We start from the raw sequence: 27,066 nt of genomic DNA on the forward strand, positions 1-27,066 counted from the left end.
ATTGGGGTACGAACAGTGTAGTACAATACATGCACCCAGAGGCGATTTTATTAGGTACACCTATCTAGAATTGGGCAGGACCCCCCTTTGCCTCCAAAACAGAGTTTTTTTGCTGCATGGATTCAAAAAGGTGCTGGAAACGTTCCGTAGGGATTTTGGTCCATGCTGACTCAATAGCACCACGCAGTACCGGCGGATTTTTTGGCTATACATTTATGCTGCGAACCTTCCGTTGCTACTAATCCCAAAAGTGCTCTATTGGGTTCAGATCTGGGGGCTGTGCGGGGGCTGGAGTAAACTGAAGCCACTGCCATGTTTGCGCTTTATAAACCGAGACAGCGCAAACACGGGGGGAAACATCTGGTTTATTTTTGCTATGTAAATGCCAAGCTAATATCAGGCATGTCTGACTGTAAAAATGGATATAGCAGGCAGTTTGATGTATGTTTTCTGTCGCTGTAATTACGTAATAAATTAATGGTGTGATGAATCACGTCCTGCTATAGTACAAAGTGAGGAGAATGCAATTAAATTATTGGTCATCAGTACAGTTTAATTCAGCACCGAAACCATTATGGAAAACCTACTTTGTGATGCAGGACCAGCTTTACTTTCCCCGCTCCTCCTACTTCTGACTATTTTGGCATACAGTCATATTTATCTTCTGATAAATCGAGCTGATGTTAGGCGCCACCGTATGAACATACTAGCGATATGGGTTTCAGGTTCTAAATGTAAACAGAGAGGTTGAAATTATTCCTACGGTCATCTCGTCGCCACACTCCAATACACTAGGCGGCGTTCAATCTAACCAAAGTTTACATTTCAAACCCCGTATAAGAACAAGAAAGCTCAACAATGGCGGACGACACAGATGAATGTGAAGCGCTGCTTGTTCACATGTATCTGTGTTTACAGTCAGTGCTGGATTCATACAAGAAGAGGCAAGCTATCCGCGCAAAGAGGATCGAGGAGGCAAACCGACCGCCAGCGGTGCTCAGAAATTCAAATAGGAAATATGTATCTGTCTTGCGCCGTGGTCTCCAAAGGAGAAATATGGTAAGAGATTTCAGCAACAAATTTAACGTTACGTCAGTTACTGGCTGTGTTTGGGAATTCAGATTTCGGGAAACATGTGCAAGGTCTGTGCAGATTCTGCTGCAGAAATGTCCGAGGTGGGCTTCTGATTGGTTGGATGCATATTCAGGGTTTGTTTACTATTTATGTTTTTTGTGCTTTTTATGCCGCTAATGCCGTACTCTACAATCTCCGCGCGTACGCGCACGCACACCCCTCCATGACATCTAGCTACAGCAAGGACCACAACGGAAATAAGTCCTGCGGGGCCAGCCCTACAAACGCTAATGTCTGTGACTGACTGACTGACTGACCGAGTGATAAAGTTACAGCGCGTATGTCTGTGACGTCGGCCGGTTCGGTCCAGACATATAGGCCTACTAGGTTTTGACCTGGTCTTGTTTGTGTTATCCTTGATGTTCTTTTTATTGTGCATGTACATTGGTGTTTGCAACCATGTAATTGTCCTTTTAAAGTGAATCGTCAAATAAATAAACTAAACTAAAAAAATTAAAAAAAACAGGGCAACGACGCAAGTGACGTAAAAGGTGCCACTCTGTCACTACCCAGAGAGTAGTTTACAAATAAAGAAATTATTCGGAACCCACATTCGTTATTGCTTGCTACCTATTTGTGTCATAAGATAGGAACATTTTGTATTACTAATCATTTCAATTTAAAGCTTGATTTGCATCTGGAAATTGCTTCCAGATTGCCACAAAGATCGACATTCATTCATGCAGTTGCCTTATTTTCCATTATTGAATTTGTGAAGTGTCTCTGGGTTCTCATACACACACCACCTCAAGAATCCACAGCCAGACCACTGATTAAGTTTACTCTCTTGTCGTAGCGGTAACTATCTTGATGACTGTGTGCATTCATTTTAATGCTGATCCATGTTCAGGTTGACTTGACCGTTAACCTTTACACACAAGTTTTTTTTTGTAGGTTGACTGTTTCCCAATCATGTAACCAACTTCTTGAAGTAATTTCCTCTCTTTCGCAGAGTGTGCTCATGGCGAACTTTCAGCGGAGAAGAAAAGTCGCGCTGTGGAAGCACCTGAGATCCTCGGAATGGTGGGACAACGTCGCGTGCAGCTTCACCGATTCCCAGTGGCAGAGAAGCTTCCGGGTCTCCAGAGACACGTTCCGCTACCTCTGCGCGAAGGTGAAGCCAGCGATCGAGCGCAAGGACACGGTGCTGCGGCTGTGCGTGCCCTTGGAGAAGAGGGTGGGCATTGCCCTCTGGAAGCTGGCCACCGGTTCCGATTACCGAACCGTGGGGCACCTCTTCGGGGTCGGCGTCACCACGGTCTGCAGGTGCCTGCACGAGTTCTGCCAGGCGGTTAACCGGATAGTCCTGCCCGAGGTCTTGCCCGAGCTCAAGCCCGAGGAGCTGGAGGACATGGCCGCCCTCTTCGAGCGGGAGTGGGGCGTGCCACAGTGCGTCGGGGTCGTCGACAGCTCCCACGTCCCGATCATAGCGCCGAAGGAGCTCCACCGCGACTACTGCAACTCCAGAGACCTGCACTCCGTCGTCCTGCAGGCGGCGGTCGACGCCCGAGGGCTGTTTTGGAACGTGTGCGCGGGGTTCCCCGGCGGCGCCAGCGACGCCGACGTGCTCCGGCGGTCGAGCCTGTGGACCCTGGCCCGCCGCAGCGCCCTCTTCTCCAGCCGCACGAGGAGCATTTGCGGCGAGGACGTGGGGTACTACGTGATCGCGGACTCCGCCTATCCTCTGCAGAGCTGGCTCATGAGACCGTTCGAGGACACGGGGGCCCTCAGCGACCGGCAGAAGCGCTTCAACTCCAGGATCGGTCGGGCGGGATCGGTTGCGGAGAACGCGTTTGGGCGGTTGAAGGGGAGGTGGCGCTGCCTGACGAAGAGGAACGATTGCAACGTGGACGTGATCCGGGCCATGGTTGTGACCTGCTGCGTGCTTCACAACCTCTGCGAAAGGAACGGAGAGGCCTTCGCAGGGGAGCCGGACGGCCCGGAAACGCAACAGCCCGCGCACGCTGTTTCACCCGCGGACGATCCTGAGGGGGCTGCAGTCCGTAACGCACTCGTGCAGTACTTCAGTTTGGAGCGGTGAAGACTACACCAGTCAAATCAACTGCATGAGCTAGTGCCTAGTGCAGTGGTAACCAGTCCTGTTCCTGGAGATCTACCACTTCGTAGGTTTTTCACTCTAATCCTGACAATGCTCACGTCATTCAGACGTTAGAGATCTTTGTTGAGCTGCTAATTAGTAAATTCAAGTGTGCCAAATTAGGGCTGCAATGAAAACCTACAGGATGGTGGATCTCCAGGAACAGGGTTGGTTACGACTGCCCCAGTGCATGGATACTCAAATCTGGACCTCAAATCCAATTTGGCCCTGGTTTAGTTTTCCCCCAGGTAACTAACTGAACAATTAGTGCTACTGGTTGGCCAGACTGTCTTCATACCTGATTCCCAGGTATAGGGAGAGTGGAAAACCAGCAGTTCTTGGACCTTGAGGGCCATAATTAGAGTAACAGGACCCTAGTGGCTTTTAATTCTCACGTATTTGGTCGTCCTTCACCATGCAGCTTAGAATGCTGGGGTGGTAATGTGGTCAGAATAAAAAAATAAAATACTAATTTTGTGATGTTTAGTTGCCATTATCCACCATAGCTTCCCCAGAGCCTTAAAGATCTGCTGTGTTTGTGCCGCTGGGGATCATTTATGGTCCCCAGGTTCAACAAATTATGGCAGTAGAATGCTGTTTTTAAGGAACTGTCAGGGAGTGTTTCTTGTCAAATTAACAGTATGAAACAAATATATCTAGGGAGGGGAGGGGCAACGGAAAGGAAAGAGAGAAAATTTGTAGGGGCCGCAAGTGATTATGGGTAAGCGTAACCGAAAATGGTCTTACCGTATTCACTTATATGCATTCACTCTGTGGTAGCAGTCAAAGACGTTGCTCCTAACGAAGCATTGTCAACGATTTTTCGTAATTTCTTGGGAAATACTATTATTATTGAGGGCATAGCTAAGCCATATGTTTGCTGATAGACCTAGCTGATTGTTCCTGTCCAGATCTGAAACGAAAGTGCCAGACTATAACATCAGCATTAGCTCTGTCTTTCCACATGAATGTGATATGAATGACATTAGCTAACCTTTAGCGCCTGAATTGGCATTTTTGGGATTTTCAGTGGCACATGGTAAAAACTTGTAATATTGTTCAGGCTCTACCTGGGCCACTCAAGGACATTCACAGACTTGTCCCGAAGCCACTCATGCGTTGTCTTGGCTGTGTGCTCAGGGTCGTTGTCCTGTTGGAAGGTGAACCTTCGCCCCAGTCTGAGGTCCTGAGTGCTCTGGCGCAGGTTTTCATCAAGGATCTCTGTACTTTGCTTCGTTCATCTTTCCCGATCCTGACTAGTCTCCCAGTTCTTGTCGCTGAAAAACATCCCCACAGCATGATGCTGCCACCACCATGCTTCACCGTAGGGATGGTATTGGCCAGGTGATGAGCGGTGACTGGTTTCTTCCAGACGTGACGCTTGGCATTGTGACAAAAGAGTTCAATCTTGGTTTCATCAGACCAGAGAATTCTCATGGTCTGAGAGTCCTTTAGGTGTCTTTTGGAAAACTCCAAGCGGGCGGTCATGTGCCTTTTACTGAGGAGTGGCTTCAGTCTGGCCACTCTACCATAGATGCCTGATTGCTGGAGTGCTGCAGAGATGGTTGTCCTTCTGGAAGGTTCTCCCAACTCCACAGAGGAACTCTAGAGCTCTGTCAGAGTGGCCATCGGGTTCTTGCTCACCTCCCTGTCTCGGAGGCCTGTGGACAATTCCTTCGATTTCATGGCTTGGTTTTTGCTCTGACATGCAACTATGGGACCTTATAGGCTATAGACAGGTGTGTGCCTTTCCAAATCATGTCCAATCAATTGAATTTACCAACGATGTACTCCAGTCAAGTTGTAGAAACATTGTATGATCAATGGAAACAGGATGCACCTGAGTGTCATAGCAAAGGGTCTGAATACTTATGTAAATGTGATATTTCAGTTTTTTATTTTAAATAAATTTGCAAACATTTCTAAAAATCTGGTTACACTTTATCATTATGGGGAATTGTGTGCAGACTGATGAGAATAAAAATGAATTTAATCAATTTAGAATAAGGCTGTAATGTAACAAAATGTGGAAAAAGGGAAGTGGTCTGAATGCTTTCCGAAGGCACTGTATATAGTATTATATAGTTGTATAAGTTGCTCTGGATAAGAGCGTCTGCTAAAAAATGCTTGTAGCAATTTCACACGTGAATTTTGCATATGCCAGAATCTGTATTTTGCCGTGTTTCAAAATTCAAACGAGTATTTGAATTTCAGTTCAAAATTCGAAAAAGATTAATTGTCGTATATGAATTAAAATATTCAGACTAAGCTTTTGAGAATACAAATGGACAAGTATGCCAACAAAACCAAAATGTTACATTTATAGTGCCCTAATGTTGGTAGGCCTACCCATTTCACTCCAAACAATATTTTTAATAGTAGTAGCCTATACATGTTAACAGTAACACATAGCCTAACACGAACACAAAGGCAAGCAAAAAGATAGCATGTACTTTCTTTAAATTCGTCTTGGTACATCATGTTTTTGTTTCAGAAGGGGCGCTACCGCCCCTGGTCGTCACGTCCCCCGTATTTTTCTATCTGAGAACGACTGGCACAAGAGCTGTCGCGTCTGAGCAGAGGCAGTGGTCTTAAGCGCCCACTTCAGCCAGGTAACGGGACCTAGCATCGCTCGTTAGGATAAACCCTGTTTTAGGCTCCATTAAAGCATAACTAGTTTAGTTAGCTTATTTGCTAACTTACGTTGGTTGTTCAGCCTTTGCGGGAAAACTATGGATGACTCTGAATCCCGCAAGATGAGAGCAGAGAGGAGACGGCAGAACCAGGATGGTAAGGAATGCGCCTTTTTTAGCGGCCTTCGGATATATTTCCTGTCGCGTCTAAAACAGGATAGAAGCATGCTGGTAGCGAACTTGTTCATTTAGACTAGCAGATTTAGTGGGGTATAGTTAGGGAAGTTCAGACTTTGTGGTGTACCTTGCTTCTAGAAAACCCTCCCACCAACCACCATTGTCCGTCTAACTTAAGAGAACCGCGATCAAGCTAGTTAATGCTAACAATGATGTTAGCTAATTACTTATTTCAGCTATCAAACGTAACATTCCTATTAAAATGCGCAGTCTATGTATATTTGTTTCGTATATGGAAACTAAACTGATATAACTTGTATTGGAAAATGTAAAAACTTTGCTCTTAATTTCATTTATTGTCGCAACGTCTCTGTAGCTAACTTACCGTTACCCGAGCTAAAGTTGATCATTTTTGGGTACCATTGCATTAGTTTATACTCCTGGGATGGCCTAGATTTGTTCGTCGCGTTAACGCAACATTAATTCAGGTGATGAAGTCCTTGGGGGGGTTAGTTAGCCATAAATAAGTGCTAAATGCGCGTGATGGGCGTGTCTGTCTATGCTCTTAGCGGCTAACGTTAGCTCGGATAGGAACGGGCCAGGAACAGGGACATGTGTTTTCGATAATAAATTTATCGTTACGCTGGACATCGGTGATTCGTCACACTCAAATGTAAATGTACCTAAAGTTTACACTTGCCTTGCAAAACACGGCGACGAAAACTTAACACTCTAATGCTTCTCTTAACGTTGCTTAACGTTTTTATTAAGCAATTTCCCCCAAAATAATATTTGTCAGTGACTAACATGAGTGTGTTGGTGGTGGTTGTAGGTTAGGTAAGGGACCTAACCATTGTTATGCTAACCACGACAGCAATTCCGTTGATTATTATGGGAATACAAAAGAGAAAGCAGTATTCATGTTAAAAAGCAGCATGCATGTACATACAGTTTGATCCCAGAAGGTGACGCGTGAACATGCGAACGTTACTAGTACGCCTATGTCCGAAGTTGTCAATAAATGTTTCAGAAAACGCATTAGCCCAAGTTGTTTTCCATCTCAATGTACAGGATCTCCGATTTTGGTATATGCCACTTATTTGTATGAACTTTAGTCTTCTGTTTTCAACTTCATACTGGAAAATAGGATTTCCATAAATGCAAATGCATGTGACGTGTTCGGTTATATTTGTTATCTAATTTTTATGTTATGTCTGGAAACCCGTGACCCCCAAGCAGCATGTATGTTGTCCACGTGCAGGCCTGTGTAGCGTCTGTCCTTTTTCTTTGGTTTTATCTTTATGTACTTCTTCCCCTGCTTTTAACACCACTGTAGACTCGCCCAGATATCATCAGGGGCAGTATATTCCAGGTAGGAAGATGCATGAAACGTTAAATATGAAATGTACGGTTGGTCTTAATCTGATCCGGTAAAACCCAATTAACATGCGCCGTTCTGTTTGTTAGCCTGGATGTGTGAAAGGCTTTCTTCCCAGCGTCTGGAGTCTTTTAGTCTGTTTAATCACAGACTGGCATTTGGAATGTAGTATGTGTGGATTTGGCACTGGGTTAGAGGGTACTTCTGCTTGCAATACTTAATCTAGTGTTTACTGTGGCAGTGGAGCCTGTTGGCAAGCAGTGTTGCCAGGTGCCTGAAATAATTCCCCTAAAAAAAGACCTTCTCAAAACTCCCCATCTTCGACTCCCATACAAAGTTCTCACGATAAGCCTATTTCACATTTCCGGGTATATAAGCCGGATGTAGGGGTCTCTCATTTCCGGTTGTCTTAACAGCCACCAAAACAATGGCAGCGACGAAGAGCTTTTTTTGTTTTGAAGCGTTCCCCTGTGTACCAATTGGAAAAATAATTTATTTGCCCTTTCACAGCATTCCCACAGATGTACTCCAAAATAAGAAAAAAACTTGCTAGGTAGCATGACTGTCATAATGTTGCAAATTAACATAAACTAACCCATACGATAGCTAGCCAGTTAGCTACTGCTTTGTGAACAAGATTACACTCGATTATGACACTTTTCTCCTCACATACATTTGGGTCTAAATGTCTGAGTCCCCTACCAACTCTTTTGTTTTTTTTTGTTTTTTTTATCATTCATTGAGAACTAACGCAGTTTCAGCCATGTGGTACTTGTTACTCAAGAATGTCATAAAATCAGTTAGCGAGCTATATTTTATGTTATGATTAGCAAATTACGTTTTAGCCAGCTAGCTTGTTAGCAAGCACATATTTGGATATTCAATGTTGAAACTGCAGATGCACGTTTATTTTAGTTGTTAATTGTAATTACGAAATGTATTGACGGACATCGCGACAAGCCTACTTAAGATATATCAGCTGATTTAAAAATGTGTGGGTAGTTTTTATCAGCGATGAAAACAAACAGCTCGGTAGTGAACTGAACACCGGCATTACACAGGCGATTTGACAAGCAATATAAATCTATATTAGAACAAGTACAGCACAAACAACATGTCACAAAATAGTAACGGTAGTACAAAACTTATTTCAGAGGTATAACATAAGTAATTTTGTGGAGCCTAACACATTGTACTTGCATGCCTCCCCTGCTGACCGTCAACGTTAACAGAATCGCTTTTCCTCACAGCTGTCAGGCTCCCTATTCATTCATATTTTCGGGACAACCGAGAGGAACAGAGACCCTGTTAACGGACAGCAGATGTTGCTTCACGCTACGAAAACACAATGGAGTCACCTCCAGAAAATAATTTTCGGTATGTCGAAGTGAAATATCTCTTTAATCGGCTAACTTGCTGTGGTTAGCAATCTAGCTATTTAGCTTTCTGGCGAACCAGAGCTAACGTTATACTTACCTTCATAACCGAATATAAACTTCTCAAAAATAATTTATAGCCGCTTAACGTTCACTGGCAATGCTTCGACAATGCGGATAACATCGGACACAGTGAACTTTGGCAGAGCTATTAGGGACTGTGAGAACAGGTCGCTGTTCAGGCTCAATTTTTCGCTGTCAGAAATGGACTTGCGTCCGTAGCAACGGTAACCGGAAACAAAGTATCCCTACATCCGGTTTTGGTCGCCATCTTGTGAAATAGGCCTATTATTCCCCCGTACCTTTTTTAAAAATCCCTCATCTGTCATTTACTCCCATATATTTTTGCTGTCAGACTTCCCTTGAGTAGTTTTGAAGGCCCTAATTTTAGTCTGGCAACCCTGTTGGGGAGCTTTGGAGTTTTTCTGAATCTTGTGAAAACCTGTCTCTCGCATCGAGCTTCAGCGATCAGGACAAATTGGGAGAAGCCTGGATCTTAATCAGCGTATTCTGAAGTAGTGTAGAGACACGCTGCCTTGCATCCGCTTATTGTAAATGTTGCAGGACGTCCCGGGTGCTGACGCTCTCCTCTCCTTTCTTGCACTCCACAGCTCTGGAGAACCCGGAGAGCGACATGGGGATCTGCGCCTGGTGTCTGATGGGCTTCTCCATCCTGCTGGTGCTCGCCACTCTGCCCATCTCCATCTGGATGTGCATAAAGGTACCTCACCCCCCTTCCAGAAAAGACCAGGGGCAGCCACCCACCAAAGCCCCCAGGGCCTTAGGGGCTCACCCTGTCTAAACTCTGAATTAAGCACCTGGATCGATATCTGCACCATGTTGATTAGGTGATCATTCGCTGCATGGTGAGAGTGAGGAAATCTGATTGTCCCTGGCGCTTTGGGTACCAGGACGTCCTCTGACTGGTGTCCTCATTGGTAGCATTGTAGCTTGCGCCCTTTCACCTCTGACCACCAGTCCCGTACCGGGGCTACAGACACAAAGTGCGCGAGTGTGTTGCAGTAAGCAAGCGGCAGGTGGAAGAGGGGCTTGCTGAAAATGGCGGTCCGGGGAGGGGGGAGAGGGCAGAGGGCCCGCTCAGGTCTGTGGGCCTCCTTCCTCTTCACACACATTCCAGTCACACACGCTGTCTGCCGGCCCGCTTGATTTAGAGCCTTGTTGTGGGGCGGCAGGCAGACTGTAAATCTCAGCTGGGGGAGGCGTGAAATCGCCATCGTGTTGTCGCGTCGGCTGTTGCTCGGCGGATGAATTTCGCTCGGTTTGGCCTTTTCGCGCAAGGTGTCCCGGCAAAGCTGATCCGGAGTGGGCTGGGCGGGCTGGCCATCCTGTGTGCAGTGTTTCCCCACATAAAAATGGCCCATTACACATATTGAAATAAATAAAAATAAACGTGTTAATCTTCTACATAGATTAACCAGATGTGACAAGCGATGGTCTACTTGACACCTTTAATATTTATTGTTTTCAACACCAAGCCCGCTCTTCCCCTCCATTACATCGGCTTAGTGACAAAAGCACAAAGGAATTTGTAGTCTGCCGTTAGGTAAAGTTAGTCTTTCTAACTGGGTTGCGCCAGAGAGAAAGCTAATTCTAATCTGTCTGAGCAGCCGCGGCAACTTCGCATGTTAGCATTGGTGACGTTAATTAATTCAACATTTCAACAGTTCAACAGCTATGAGATGTTGGAAAATCGACATTGGTCCTTGAAAGCTGTTGAAAAGTGCTTGAATTTTAACTGCTGAAGGGTGGGGGCGATTCATAAATCATTCATAAAGATGCTAGGCCTGCAGTGTAGAAATGGTTATCTTTATCTTGGAGGACCTGGCTGTTAGGATGAGGCTGTTGGCTGTGGCTCCCTGAGGACACAGTAGAAGAAGAGCAGTGGGGACGTAGAGGGTGAGAGGTGCTGGTAACCGTGGGCGACAGGAAGGTGTGGTTATGTGGGGCTTTTAATGTAATGCACCGGTTCAAAAGCAAGCTTATCTCGGCTTCGGTTTGATTGCATTAGATTAGATTAGATTTCTTTGTTGGCCTTGCTCAGAGAGTAGGCTAGTGTTTTCGCCTCTGTGAGTGGGGTGACGGCAATAGAGAGAGCCCAGTGCACAACCCATGTAGCCTATGTGATAAGCTCTGTCATTAAGGTAATGCTAACAAACAACAGTTCACATGCAAAAACAAAGCCCCCGTAATAACTGGCTGGATTAAAAAAACCCAAAGCACACATTGAGCAGCCTGCCACCAGTGCAGCGTGTTGTGTGTCTTGTGACATGGGAGCATGGAGTTTCACACCCATGAACAGCGTGGTATTTGTGCATATTCCTCTTATGCCTGCAGGAGAGTAGTTCTGATGGCCCGAGCAGAAGTATTTGAGCATCGCTGCATTACATCACGCATTCAGATGAGCTGTTTATTCTTCAGCTCCTTGACCAAGGCTCGGACAGTTTAAGGAGGACTCGGAGAGGTACATGAGTAGCATTGTAGTCTTGCGTGGCGGTCAGGGATGAATGCAGTGTGGCATAGGTCCATTGTGTCACTTCCTGGTGGGAGAGTTGACCCGTTGCGTCACTTCCTGGCAGTAGAGCTGACCCGTTGCGTCACTTCCTGGCAGTAGAGCTGACCCGTTGCATCACTTCCTGGCGGTAGAGCTGACCCGTTGCATCACTTCCTGGCGGTAGAGCTGATCTGTTGTCACTTCCTGGCGGTAGAGCTGACACGTTGCATCACTTCCTGGCAGTAGAGCTGACCCGTTGCATCACTTCCTGGCGGTAGAGCTGATCTGTTGTCACTTCCTGGTGGTAGAGCTGACCCGTTGTGTCACTTCCTGGTGGTAGAGCTGACCCGTTGTGTCACTTCCTGGCGGTAGAGCTGACCTGTTGTGTTTTTTTGGTGCAGATTGTGAAGGAGTATGAGAGGGCCATTATCTTTCGGCTTGGACGCATCCTCAAGGGAGGCGCTAAAGGACCAGGTACGAGACGCATGCGTGCACACACGCGCACGCACACACACGCACACACACACACGCGCACACGCACACACACGCACACACACACACACACACACGCACACACGCGCACGCACACACACACACACACACGCACGCACACGCGCACACACACACGCATGCACACGCGCACACACACACACGCACGCACACACACACACGCACACGCGCGCGCACACACACACACACACGCACGCACACAGAAGCTCACACACACACGCACACGCACACACGTGCACACACACACACACACGCACACAGAAGCTCACACACACACACACGCACACGCACACACATGTGCACACACACACACGCACACACATGCGCACAGAAGCTCACACACACACGCACACACATGTGCACACACACACACACACACACGCATGCGCACAGAAGCTCACACACACACGCACACACAAGCGCACAGAAGCTCACACACACGCACACACATGCGCACAGAAGCTCACACACACGCACACACATGCGCACAGAAGCTCACACACACGCACACACACATGCGCACAGAAGCTCACACACACACGCACACACATGCGCACAGAAGCTCACACACATGAGCACAGAAGCTCACACACACAGGCACAGTGACACACACACATGTGCACATGAGCGCAGACACACACACATGCATGCACAGACACAGACACACACACTCGGTTTGGATCTCCTGTCCTAACCCCACAAAACCTGCCAGCCAGGTTTTTTTTGGGGGGGGGGGGGACTCTGTGTTGGCATGCTCTCGTAAACCTCACATTTGTGTACACACGCTCACGGCCAGTTTGTTTGACTCCAAATAATTAGAATGTAGAATGTGTTAGTCAGGTTAAGTCTTCTCACATACCCTACCAGGTGTTTGACAGACTCTTGTCCAGAGTGACTTACACAGCATTTACATTGCATCCATTTCTCACCTGGCCTGTGATTACTGTGTGAACTGGACTTGTGTTCATGGCTATGAATAACTGTTACATAATGAGTATTGTACCTTATTGGACCTGTGTTTTGCAGTTGCTCCACTGACCTTCGGTATGCACTTATTGTACGCCACTTTGGATAAAAGCGTCTGCCAAATGTAATGTGATGTGAAAAGTAATACATTCGTACAGGTGGAAACATACTGAAGCAATGCAGGTTATGTACCTTGCTCTAGGGTACAACGGCAGTATCAGAAACAAGAGTTTCAAATGTTTAAATTGATAATAAGAAAAATCATATGGACACGGTTTGCATTTTCTTTTTTTCTTATGTAGTGTTGTTCAAAGTAACTAGCCTTTATCCATGAAGCTTATAAAATGACAGCATGACTCATTACGTCAGTCTGGTTGCAATTAGCAAGATTAAATGATCATACAAGTAGATTACCGAGCTCTTTTTAATCTTCTTATCCGGAGCGAGAGACTTCAAGGCGCCCGAGCGCGGGGCTGTCTCCCCATTCGCTCCCACGAGGCCCGCCTCCTCACGGTCTTCTGTGCAAAATTGGCGCTGATTGATCGCCCGGTCCCGAAGGAACGCTGGCGGGACGGTTGCCATGACGCCCCCCGCAGTGCACTCTCCCCGATTGAGACGGGGCCGCACTGCGGCACGCGCCGCCCTGTCCCCTGTGGGCGGAGCTTGGAGACCGTTGGCGGAACGGGGTCCGTTGGTACTGTGCGATTGGGATTCTGCTGAGAACCACACCCCATATTTTCCATATTTCTGCATTCGTTACCACCCTCAGTCAGTGTGACAATGTGCCTTTTGCTTTACGCTGGCATGCCTCATTTAAATACTTTCTTGCTTCTGCAAGAAACAAACAAGTCTGTAGCTCTCTAGCTGTACGGGTTGGTGTCATTTTTCACACACTTTGCTCTGAAGACATGACTGGAGACAGACTTCTCTCGCTGTTGTATTTCTGTCTCTCAAGTTTCTAGGACCATAAATAAACTTTTTTTTTTTTTTTTTTTGTGCAGTGGGTCTAAATCTTTTCCAGGACGTAGTAATGACTGCACATTGTACGTGTTTGTTAAAGGGAATGAGATGTGTGCGCGGTTTCCTCCGCCGTGATTGGACAGCTGTGGCGTTCATCCCCGGTGCACACACAGGAAGAGCCGGCGGTTTAGGGAGCGGCGGTACTGAGCGGCGCCGGCGCTTCACAGCGGAGACGGATTAACCGCAGAGTTAGCGCCGCACCTGCTCCGGGGAAACTTCTCTGAAACTGCACTTCTGCATTAGCCTTCCGCTGAGACTCCGCCCAGTTTAATTACCACAGAAGCAGGAGCTCCCTGTAGTGCATGCTGGGATTGGGAGAACAACTTAATTTCAGAAAGCCTCCCATACACTAGACCTGCTTCTAGACGACTGAAGTCTGACGTGCTCAGACCTGACAACAGTCTGTCCTAAGTCATGGGTTTTAGTCCTGGAGTGCACACATTTTTAGATTCTGCTGGGAATCGTGCGGCTTCACACATTCATACGATTCCAACAGGATTATTTAGGAGGTTTTTAATCATCTCAACTTTCCTCTTACTGTCGGAAACTCGGTACCTGTGCTGATGTCCTGTCCGGACGGGATCAGTTTCACGACGGTCATTTCGCGCCTGCGTAATTCACGCCTGGAGCGACCGTGTCAGTGCTCTACCAGTACGCGAATAATTTCAGCTGCGAAACATACTGCTTTTCTGCAAAGTCTGATGTCCTCTGATAATACCGTCCAGGCCAACTGTCAGTATTTGATGTGAATGACAACTATTTTGCATACATTTTTAACATACTTCCCATTTCCAGAAGTAGGCTTTGTTTAGTCTATTTGTATATAAATATATGGGCTGTATATAGGCAATTTTCCAGCACGACCCACACATATACATATATATATATATATATATATATACATGTACACACACACACATATATGTATGTATGTGTGTGTGTGTGTATATATATACACATATATGTGTGTGTAACTTATTTTGTTTCTTTATATTGTTACACATTTTGTGTTTTTCCTCCTGGTAAGAGTGTGTGGCGAATAGGCCTACACTCAGGAAAGCCAAATAAAAATCCTCCTCAGCACTTCAGGGGAGTAATGAAGGGAGAGGCTTGTTCCGTGCCGATCCCCCTTTGAAATCGCTGATGAGCAATGATATGGGTACATAACGTTCCCAAATTCTTCTGCTACACTAATCCTGTACGGACAGGACTAAAGACAGCGCACCTATTGGGTGTTGGCAGTGTATGTTTATAAATTGCATTGTTAATATTATCGAAGACTAAAGACTTATGATAATATTAAGCATTTTTGATTTTGTTGGAACGGTCAAGGCAAGGAAAAGACTGTCAGAAACTCTGAGCCATCTTAAAACAATCTCTCTCAAATCATGAGTCGTGCACACTGACTGGGGTAAGACTGGAAAGGTTTTACTATGATTCTTAAGACTGTGAAATCACTTAAAATATCTAGTGTAAGGCCGACATTAGAAAGCACTGTTTTGTTCCTCACCACACTGGATAATGTACATCCATCCATCCATCCATCCATTATCTATACCCGTATCCTGGGCAGGGTCCCTCCATTATCTATACCTGCTTATCCTGGTCAGGGTCCATCCATTATCTATAACTGCTTATCCTGGGCAGGGTCCATCCATTATCTATACCTGCTTATCCTGGGCAGGGTCCATCCATTATCTATACCTGATTGTTCTGGGCAGGGTCCATCTATTATTTATACCTGTATCCTGGGCAGGGTCCATCCATTATCTATACCTGCTTATCCTGGGCAGGGTCCATCCATTATCTATACCTGCTTATCCTGGGCAGGCTACATCCATTATCTATACCTGCTTATCCTGGGCTGGGTATATCCATTATCCATAACTGCTTATCCTGGGCAGGGTCCATCCATTATCTATAACTGCTTATCCTGGGCAGGGTCCATCCATTATATATACCCGCTTATCCTGGACAGGGTCCATCCATTATCTATACCCGCTTATCCTGGACAGGGTCCATCCATTATCTATACCTGCTTATCCTGGTCAGGGTCTATCCATTATCAATACCCACTTATCTTGGGCAGGGTCCGTCCATTATCTATACCTGCTTATCCTGGGCAGGGTTCATCCATCCATCGATTGGGCGGCAGTGTAGATAAATGGCTAAGGAGTTGGTCTTGTAACCTAAAGGTTGCAGGTTGTATTCCCCGCTTGGTCACTGCCGTTGTACCCTTGAGCAAGGTACTTAACCTGCATTGCTTCAGTATATATCCACCTGTATAATTAGATACAATGTAAGTTGCTCTGGATAAGAGCGTCTACTAAATGCCTGTAATGTAATGTAATTATCTATACCTGCTTATCCTGGGCAGGGTCGCGGCAGGGTCACGGGGGATGCTGGAGTTCATCCCAGCATGCATTGGGCGGGAGGCCGGAATACACCCTGGACAGGCCGCCAGTCTATCGCAGGGCACACACACCATTCACTCACACTTATACCTAGGGGCAATTTAGAGTCTAATCCGCCTACCTGTATGTCTCTGGACTGTGGGAGGAAACTGGAGAACATTGAAACTTGGGATCTCTGCTTTCTGCGGTTATTTCCTGTTTCGGGGTCAGCGTTAGGCGTGGGGAATTTTCCGATGTTCTTTCAGCTGATCCGCCCTTGCGTTCACTCCCGCTGGATCTGGTTTTAGAGCAGCAGACCCAGTTAAAAGCGGAGCGGGGGAATTTTGTTCGTCGTAGGCACTCGACAGCTGTTTGTGATGAGATGAAAGCTCTAGGCGGGATTGGGGGGGGGGCGGGGGGTTGTAAGTGCATTACATACTTACACGGAACACAGAAGACTATACACGCTTGAAAGGTACAAAGAAAAAAAGATTTCAACTTACTGGAATGCATTTTTTTTTTCTAAACGTTTAAGAATCTACAGGTTAGTACTCGTGTACTCTAATGGACTCTCTGTCCCTAAAGCTACGGTTGACCTTTTAATTTTGTGAACAAGTGATGTTTTGCTGAATCCAAAAGAACCACGAAAGCTTCTTCGGACAGCTGTCATGAAACAATATTTACGCCATTTGTTTTTTTTCCATTAAGACATTGCTGAACAGGCTTTGGATGAAACCGTACTCTTGTCTTGCCCTGTTCCTGCCAGCCTCCATTTCCCACAATGCACCACAAAGCCGTTAGCCTGTGTCCAACGTGCTCCTAAAATGGAAACAAACTGAAAACCGACCCCGTGAATCGCTAGCTGTCGCCGTCTACAAAGGGTGGCTTAATATAGCGCAGCTCTATATCGCTGTTATAAAACCAACGAAGTGTAAAGCAACCCTGTGCAGCTGTTGTGCAGGGAGTCCGCATTCCTGTGCTGGTTTGGAGGTCTCAGTGAGGGCACCCATGGAATGAATCCCTGTGTAGTCCAGTCCCTTTGTTCACTGGGACAGTCAACGATGGCCTGCTTAAAGATGGTCAGGACAGAGAAAACTCAACATCGTTCCCAGAGCTCGCCTAAAATTTCACATCTGTAGGAATTTCACAATAGTTGTTTTTCATACACCCTTAAATGGACCTTGGGGGTTTTTTTTATAGTATTTGGTTGAAAGAATAGGGTGCCATTTTACCATTTCGGCGGTTGAGAATGTGCGGAACGTTCCGTGCTCTTGCTCGTCGAAGGGAAGCCGGCCTCTTGGCCGAGGTCCCAGAATGCCGGGTAAATTGGTCTTGGGGTGGGGGGGTGGGGGGTGGGGGGTTGGGGCGGCAGGGGGCTGCCTGGCTGCCTGCCTGCCAGGGAAAGTTTCTTTAAATGCAGGGCACTCGTTGTGGCCTATTGAAGAAGCCCGTAATATTTAAATAAATTTCGTTTCTGTTTTTCTTTTCTTTTTTCTTTTTGTTAAAGTGGTGATCTGTTCCCTTTCAGTAAAAAGCAGTGCATTTTCGCAGCCCTTATATCACCGTGATATCTGAAGCTGTTCGGATTTGCCGGGGAATCCTGTTGGTGAGAGCTTTCATACCAGCCGAGGTCTGGCACAGAGCAGCAGGCGCAAAGGCTCCAGTCTGCTAGCCTGGGCATCGAAAGGAAGTGGTACCCGCTCCTCTCCTGCTATAAATCGGGCATCGTGGGGATTAAATGCAGGTATTGGGCTAGGCCTCACTTGGGTGGTTTGTGTAGCTGTCATACCTGGACAGGCTCATAGGGAATACGCATTTGACCTGATCTATTTCATATGGTTTGAATATTTCATATCAAATCCAAGATGGCTTCTGTGTCCTGTGACTTCATTGCACCACTGTTTCGACACATGACTACATGCACTACAGCTGTCTATTTCATGATTCTGACCAGTGTGATAATGTGCGTGTGTGTGTGTGTGCGCGTTTGTGTGTGCGTGCGTGTGTGTATGCATGCGTGTGTGTGTGTGTGCGTGCGTGTGTGTCCCTCTCTTACAGGTCTGTTCTTCATCCTTCCCTGCACTGACAGCTTCATCAATGTGGACATGCGCACCATCACCTTCGACATCCCTCCACAGGAAGTAAGTCCCACACAAGCACCAACAACTCGCCTCTATTAGTGAAGCCTTTGACCCCAGTGGCTACAGAGTGAACTGCAATGCCTGGTTGCAAAAATAACTTGAAACCCCGCCCACCCAATGTTAAGCCAATGGGGAAAGCCTGATAAGAGGCCAATTTTCTCTGAGGAAATATAAAGTCAATAATTTTTTTACACAAGAAATTATGGTTTAACTAGTTAATCCCATCCCTTGTAATGTCTCCCCTGGGTCTGATCTTTTAAAATAATTCTGCCAAAATTCCTAAATCTGGGTTAATTTCAGTGTGTGCAATGTGGCTTGTCCTACTACCGTATGACCATATAAGGATTTCCCCATCCTCGCAGCCAGGCAGAGAGCTTCAGCGGCAGGTGTGATGCTGTGTCGTTTTATTCCGATTAGCTGGCTACATACGATCTCACCATTTAAAAGTCCAAGGTCCAAAAATGCTGTGTGCTGCGTTCAACTGTACTAACCGCTATTCTAAGGATTCTTCTCTCCAGTTCTTTCGGTTAATACATTTGAGACATTTTATAATTTGTATATGTTGTTGTTGGCGAAATCAGATTTGTAAGCAGTTTTGAAGCTTCTTTAAGAAGACAAGCTAGGGGGATTTACTTAGCTAGGGGGAGCAAGCTTACTGTCTTGCTATCGATCTGTCTGTCCGTCTAGATAACTTGCTAGCTAGTTATCTCGTGATTTATTTTATCTATTTTTCTATGTAAATGTCTTAACACTAAACGTATCTTGCACAATTTTCTTTTTTGAAATGTTATGACAGTATGGTTCTATGGTTGGAAGGCCACGCTTGTTGTCCAGACGTGGGCGTGTCTAATTACCATGTAAGGTTATCAGAGTGGATTTTCCTGTAGTCGTGGACTGCAGTCTTTTGCTCCACTGCGCTTGCGTAGGTTGCAACGGGCAATGTGGCTGCGCCCTAGTTTGGGCTTCATGCGCCAGTGAGCACTAACCAGAGCAAATCAGTGGGTGACGTCATGAAGCACTTCGTCCATATTTTTATACGGTCTATGGTCCCACATGAGTCATTTGCAGTCATTTCCCAGGATCCTGTGGGGCTCCGTGATGCAGAAACTTCCAGTCATCGCTCTGGCAATAATATTTTTTTGAGATTTTAACTGTTTTTTCACACGCTTTCAGTATTCTTAAAAGGATTTAACTGATTTCATGATTCATGAAAACGGGCGATAAAAAGGGACAACCTGAGTAAATAAGGGACAAGTTCTGAAAACAGCCAGCGATAATGCCAAGTGTTTGTATGTGACACACTCTGGCTGTGTCTTAGCACATTTCAGTTCTGTGCCAAAGGCTCTGATTGGTGTGTTTCTCTGTACGGACGCTCTGATTGGTGTGTTTCTCTGTACGGAGGCTCTAATTGGTGTGTTTTTCTGTACGGAGGCTCTAATTGGTGTGTTTCTCTGTATGCAGGCTCTGATTGGTGTGTTTCTCTGTATGCTGGCTCTGATGGGTGTGTTTCTCTGTACGGAGGCTCTGATTGGTCTGTTCTTTTTGAACGATGGCTCTGATTGGTCTGTTTTCTCTGTACGGAAAGCTACGCAGTGACGCTAACGCCGCCTCCCCCAGGTGCTGACTAAGGACTCAGTGACGGTGTGCGTGGACGGCGTGGTGTACTACCGCGTGCAGAACGCCACGCTGGCGGTGGCCAACATCACCAACGCCGACGCCGCCACGCGCCTGCTGGCCCAGACCACCCTGCGCAACGTGCTGGGCACCAAGAACCTGGCCGAGATCCTGTCGGACCGCGAGGAGATCGCCCACAGCATGCAGGTGCGCTGCCATGGCGACGCCGTTTCCGCGGCGACCGTGCGCGTCGCGCTACGCTTTTAAGAGCAGCCCTTATCTGGAGCCGTTTACACAGCTCACGTTCTTTTACATGCGATGCGTTTACACAGCAGGGTATTTACTGAAGGTTAAGTGCCTTTCTCAAGGGCACGAAACAGTGGCTTGTCTGCGGCCTGGAGTTACCAGCCCGGTTCCCTAACCTCTAAACTACACTAGCCCCTAACCGCTACACTACACCGTTACGAGCCCCTGACCGCTACACTACACTGTTACGAGCCCCTGACCACTACACTGTTACGAGCCCCTAACCGCTACACTACACCGTTACGAGCCCCTGACCGCTACACTACACTGTTACGAGCCCCTGACCACTACACTGTTACGAGCCCCTAACCGCTACACTACACTGTTACGAGCCCCTAACCGCTACACTGCACTGGCCCCTAACCGCTACACTACCCTGTTACGAGCCCCTAACCGCTACACTACACTGGCCCCTAACCGCTACACTACCCTGTTACGAGCCCCTAACCGCTACACTACACTGGCCCCTAACTGCTACACTACCCTGTTACGAGCCCCTAACCGCTACACTACACTGCACTGGCCCCTAACTGCTACACTACACTGTTACGAGCCCCTAACCACTACACTACACTGTTACGAGCCCCTAACCGCTACACTACCCTGTTACGAGCCCCTAACCGCTACACTACCCTGTTACGAGCCCCTAACTGCTACACTACCCTGTTACGAGCCCCTAACCGCTACACTGCACTGTTATGAGCCCCTAACCTCTACACTACACTGTTACGAGCCCCTAACCGCTACACTACACTGTTACGAGCCCCTAACCGCTACACTACACTGTTATGAGCCCCTAACCTCTACACTACGCTGTTACGAACCTCTAATCACTGCACTACGCTGTTACGAGCCCCTAACCGCTACACTGCACTGTTATGAGCCCCTAACCGCTACACTACACTGTTACGAGCCCCTAACCGCTACACTGCACTGTTATGAGCCCCTAACCTCTACACTACACTGTTACGAGCCCCTAACCGCTACACTACACTGTTACGAGCCCCTAACCGCTACACTACACTGTTACGAGCCCCTAACCTCTACACTACGCTGTTACGAACCTCTAATCACTGCACTACGCTGTTACGAGCCCCTAACCGCTACACTGCACTGTTATGAGCCCCTAACCGCTACACTACACTGTTACGAGCCCCTAACCTCTACACTACACTGTTACGAGCCCCTAACCTCTACACTACACTGTTACGAGCCCCTAACCGCTACACTACACTGTTATGAGCCCCTAACCGCTACACTACACTGTTACGAGCCCCTAACCTCTACACTACGCTGTTACAAGCCCCTAACCGCTACACTACGCTGTTACGAGCCCCTAACCGCTACACTACACTGTTACGAGCCCCTAACCTCTACACTACCCTGTTACGAGCCCTTAACCGCTACACTGCACTGGCCCCTAACCGCTACACTACACTGGCCCCTAACTGCTACACTACACTGTTACGAGCCCCTAACCGCTACACTACACTGGCCCCTAACTGCTACACTACACTGTTACGAGCCCCTAACCGCTACACTACACTGTTATGAGCCCCTAACCGCTACACTACACTGTTACGAGCCCCTAACCGATACACTACACTGTTACGAACCCCTAACCACTGCACTACACTGTTACGAGCCCCTAACCGCTACACTACACTGTTACGAGCCCCTAACCGCTACACTACCCTGTTACGAGCCCCTAGTTTTTGGCTGTTGTGCTGAGTGACCCACCTGTCGCTCAGCTGTCACAGTGCAGGACGGATGACCTATTTCTCCTCCCCTTTTCTCTAGTCCACCCTGGATGACGCCACAGATGACTGGGGCATTAAGGTGGAGCGGGTGGAGATCAAGGATGTGAAGCTTCCTCTGCAGCTTCAGAGAGCCATGGCGGCTGAAGCAGAGGCGTCTCGCGAAGCTCGCGCTAAGGTACGTCCCCGCTCAAACCCCGGGCTTCAGCTCACAGGGCTAATGCATCGAGTGTCTCTGTTACTCAGAGATAATGTATCGAGTGTCTCTGTTACTCAGAGATAATGTATCGAGTGTCTCTGTTACTCAGAGATAATGTATCGAGTGTCTCTGTTACTCAGAGATAATGTATCGAGTGTCTCTGTTACTCAGAGATAATGTATCGAGTGTCTCTGTTACTCAGAGATAATGCATCGAGTGTCTCTGTTACTCAGAGATAATGTATCGAGTGTCTCTGTTACTCAGAGATAATGTATCGAGTGTCTCTGTTACTCAGAGATAATGTATCGAGTGTCTCTGTTACTAAGATAATGTATCGAGTGTCTCTGTTACTCAGAGATAATGTATCGAGTGTCTCTGTTACTCAGAGATAATGTATCGAGTGTCTCTGTTACTCAGAGATAATGTATCGAGTGTCTCTGTTACTCAGAGATAATGTATCGAGTGTCTCTGTTACTCAGAGATAATGTATCGAGTGTCTCTGTTACTCAGAGATAATGTATCAAGTGTCTGTTACTCAGAGATAATGTATCAAGTGTCTCTGTTACTCAGAGATAATGTATAGTGTCTCTGTTACTCAGAGATAATGCATCGAGTGTCTCTGTTACTCAGAGATAATGTATCGAGTGTCTGTTACTCAGAGATAATGCATCGAGTGTCTCTGTTACTCAGAGATAATGTATCAAGTGTCTCTGTTACTCAGAGATAATGTATAGTGTCTCTGTTACTCAGAGATAATGCATCATACCCTGCTGAAGCCACTGCAGCTAAGCAGGCGTGCGCTTGGTCAGCACTTGGATGGGAGACCTCTGGGGAACTCCAAGTCGAGTTGCTGGATGAAGTTCAAGTTGCTGTGGAGTGAGAGGTTAACCCCAGGTCCTGAGTTACTGTGCACAGTACAGCTCTCGTGGTGCTATCTGAGAGAGCAGGGATGTAAACCCGGGAGTTCCTGCTCAAACTCCCATCAGACTGGCCAACTGGTCACCCTGTGGACCTGCGTCCTCTGAATTTCCTGTCTTTTCTGATTCCCCCCGGTCCGCCCTGCAAAATAATTTTAGAAACGGTTCTTAGCTGACCTACGTGGTTAAATAAAGAATAGAGGGCTGTTTCAAATACAAACACTCATGTTTGACGCCTGTCTGCTTGTGACTCTTTAACTGGTATACACCCAGAGGGGTCAGAGGCAGCCCTGGGTCATAGGTCACTGGAGCTGGGGTCATAGTTCACTGCGGCACATGCTGGTTGGCAAGGGCGCAGCTGAGCGCACTTCCCTGCCCGCGCGTGTCTGTAACACAGCTCCCTTTCACTGCATCTCTGAGGAGCCTTTCTTTATCCAAGCGGCTCTCACACTCCATGTCCCGGATTTGGGAGGGCAGTTATCCAGCTAACCTGCTTCCTGAAACAGGGCCCTGTACTGTGAGGACCGAGGTTTGTTCGAGAACCGGCCTAAAATTAGTTAATCGCTGTTAAAAGAACCGCTGTTCCGCGTTTCCGTAGCGATCGATGGCCATGGCCTTAAATGACCCATCCTGTTAGCGCATTCATGGAGCAGGGCACAGAAGACCCATCTCTCTCAGGATTTAATTAGCGGCGATCACCCAGAATTCCAGCTGCTCCTCGCGCTCATTAGATACACAGTCATATTCATAAGCATTTTTCACCATGTTCTTCCAGCAGCTAGGCAAATATATTTAGTGTATTTGTTCCTAGCAGAAGCGATGAATGTGCAGTTTTGTAATCTGTTGTACAGAACATAATCAAGTCAGCAGTGTAACACACACATTATTTCATAATGTTTAGCAAAGGCAAACTGCTCAGCCAGCAGCCACATCACCATGCAAATCTGATGATGGCTGCAGCTAAGCAGGGCTGGGATTGGACATTACTGGAACTAAGCAGGGTTGGAACTGGATATTACTGGAACTAAGCAGGGCTAGGATTGGACATTACTGGAACTAAGCAGGGCTAGGATTGGATATTACTGGAACGAAGCAGGGCTGGGATTGGATATTACTGGAACTAAGCAGGGCTGGGATTGGACATTACTGGAACTAAGCAGGGTTGGGACTGGATATTACTGGAACTAAGCAGGCTAGGATGGACATACGAATAAGCAGGGCTAGGATGGATATTACGGGAAGAAGCAGGCTGGGAGTTTGGAACTAAGCAGGCTGGATTGTATATACTGGAACTAAGCAGGCTGGATTGGACTTACTGGAACTAAGCAGGCTGGGATTGGACATTACTGGAACTAAGCAGGTTGGGACTGGATATTACTGGAACTAAGCAGGGCTAGGATTGGACATTCTGGAACTAAGCAGGGCTAGATGGATATTACTGAAACTAGCAGGGTGGATTGGACATTACTGGAACTAAGCAGGGCTGGGATTGGACGTTACTGGAACTAAGCAGGGCTGGGATTGGATATTACTGGAACTAAGCAGGGCTAGGATTGGACATTACTGGAACTAAGCAGGGCTAGGATTGGATATTACTGGAACGAAGCAGGGCTGGGATTGGATATTACTGGAACTAAGCAGGGCTGGATTGGCATTTGGAAACAGTTGAGGAATTAGTGGAACTAAGCAGGGTAGGATGGAATTACTGGAACTAAGCAGGGCTAGGATTGGACATTACTGGAACGAAGCAGGGCTGGGATTGGATATTACTGGAATAAGCAGGGTTGGGACTGATATCGGAACTAAGCAGGGCTAGGATTGGATATTACTGGAACGAAGCAGGGCTGGGATTGGATATTACTGGAACTAAGCAGGGCTGGGATTGGACATTACTGGAACTAAGCAGGGTTGGGACTGGATATTACTGGAACTAAGCAGGGCTAGGATTGGACATTACTGGAACTAAGCAGGGCTAGGATTGGATATTACTGGAACTAAGCAGGGCTGGGATTGGACATTACTGGAACTAAGCAGGGCTGGGATTGGACGTTACTGGAACTAAGCAGGGCTGGGATTGGATATTACTGGAACTAAGCAGGGCTGGGATTGGACTTTACTGGAACGACTGATAACTGATATTGGTACTAACCAATCCCAGGGTCAACACCAATTGAATTTAATCAAATAAGAAATTGAGTTAATAATTACCAGGGGTCCCACGTGTCCTGGAAAACCAGTCATAGAAAATGTGAAAATTGCTGAAATGTCCTGGAAAGCAATTAGTTGTAATGGAAAATATTTTAATGTGACTTTAATAGCTAACATCATTAAAGGTGAAAGTCTGTGACCACCGAGGCAGTCAGAGGCTCATTCTCACTGTCCCCTCTTTCTCCTCTTTTCTTTTTTTACCCTCTCTCCATCTGTGGGCTCCCTCCCTCTCCACGCTGGCGCCCCCCGCAGGTGATCGCGGCGGAGGGCGAGATGAACGCCTCGCGGGCGCTGAAGGAGGCGTCCATGGTGATCGCGGAGTCGCCGTCCGCCCTGCAGCTGCGCTACCTGCAGACGCTCAACACCATCGCCGCCGAGAAGAACTCCACCATCATCTTCCCGCTGCCCATCGACATGATCCAGGGCTTCCTGAAGCAGTGAGCCGCGAAACCGCGAGCCGCGGGAGCACCACCTGCCCGCGGCCCGCGGCCCGGAGGCGGGGCTTCGCGGGGCCTGGCGGGGCCCCGGCCGCCGACGCGGGATCGGCGGGAGCGCGCCTCCTGTGTTTCGAAAGCATGCTCTGGGTAGTTACGGAAGCGTTTGTTTTTTCGGTTGGTTTGAGGTGTCTCGCTTACATTTTATTTGGAGGCTTTGAAAGCGCCGTTTGTTTCGTCATATGAATCTGCTGATCGGCACTGAGCGTGTGTGTGAGCATGTGTGTGTGAGCTTGTGTGTGCGTGCGTGTGTGTGTGAGCATGTGTGTGAGCATGAGTGTGTGCATGAGTGTGTGTGTGAGCGTGTGTGTGTGCGTGCCTGCGTGTGTGAGCAAGGGTTTTCAAGTGTCTGGTAATGAACGGCTTTGACCAGCCCTTTGTTAAATTCAAACAGAGATGAGCGGATTGTGTGTAGAAGAGCAATCTAACAGTCGGATTGACCTGACAAAGCCTTAAGCCATTGCCATTCTGTTAACATTTGTTACATTTCATTTACAATTAATCATAAATTGGTATGCTATGCTTTTAAAGCTTTTCTGTGACGAGAACAGATTTTTTACGGTAATGTTTCATTTACAGTAGGTTCATGAACTTAATTATATGAAACCGGACTGCTCTATATTAACCCAGTTGGAGATTACTGGCAGGTATGAACCCTGTTATCAAAACTTTAAACAAATGTATGACTACTATGCATTTTACTTATAAGCCTCAGCTATCAGCATCATCAGTCTATCATGGGTGCCATACCAAAGATTTCCATTTTTTTAAAAATGGATAAATTCATGTTATGGTTGGCTGTTGTCTTCAACTCATGAAATATTAACCATACTAAACTATACTGTCGTTACTAAACGCCTATTAACGTTGCTGTAAGCCATTATATACATAATGCTTATCCATAGCTGTAATTTTCACCTTTTTCTGATGTTCTGAGTACTGTTAGACATGTTTGTAACTTTCCAAACTGAAAACTCAGTAATGTGCTACTTCTACTGTTTTTTTTCAGCTTCAGAAAATGTTCAATTTATTATCAATTAAAAAGTACGTGTGAGACATTTATGTGGTCTAGACCGTGCTTTGCTTGCAAACGCACCTTGAAAGCCTGTTTGTTACAGAATGAATGGAATCACGCCGCATTATCGACTGATGGCGTTTAGCACTTCTGGAATA

The 27,066-nt window shown here is 46.9% G+C and overlaps 2 protein-coding genes across 3 annotated transcripts; both read left to right on the forward strand.

Moving 5' to 3' along the window:
* The first annotated feature begins 549 nt into the window (after window positions 1-549).
* Window positions 550-3,704, forward strand: LOC135240108 (uncharacterized). The gene is made up of 2 exons (XM_064309389.1): window positions 550-1,059; window positions 2,087-3,704. The coding sequence occupies exons 1-2, from the start codon at window positions 859-861 to the stop codon at window positions 3,173-3,175; spliced, it is 1,290 nt and encodes a 429-aa protein (XP_064165459.1). The 5' UTR covers window positions 550-858; the 3' UTR covers window positions 3,176-3,704.
* Window positions 3,705-5,750: 2,046 nt separating this feature from the next.
* On the forward strand, window positions 5,751-26,949 carry LOC135240110 (stomatin-like). 2 transcript variants are annotated; one of them, XM_064309393.1, is made up of 8 exons: window positions 5,751-6,022; window positions 7,379-7,414; window positions 9,468-9,577; window positions 11,770-11,842; window positions 18,316-18,398; window positions 20,016-20,219; window positions 22,119-22,253; window positions 25,652-26,949. In XM_064309393.1, exons 1-8 carry the CDS (start codon window positions 5,965-5,967, stop codon window positions 25,838-25,840), a joined length of 888 nt encoding a protein of 295 aa, XP_064165463.1. In that variant the 5' UTR covers window positions 5,751-5,964; the 3' UTR covers window positions 25,841-26,949. The 2 variants fall into 2 exon arrangements, with proteins under 2 accessions (XP_064165463.1, XP_064165464.1); XM_064309394.1 differs by lacking the exon at window positions 7,379-7,414 and having other exon boundaries at window positions 5,753-6,022.
* Window positions 26,950-27,066: the final 117 nt, after the last annotated feature.

Source organism: Anguilla rostrata, chromosome 14 (genome assembly GCF_018555375.3).
Source record: "Anguilla rostrata isolate EN2019 chromosome 14, ASM1855537v3, whole genome shotgun sequence".
NCBI lineage: Eukaryota > Metazoa > Chordata > Actinopteri > Anguilliformes > Anguillidae > Anguilla > Anguilla rostrata.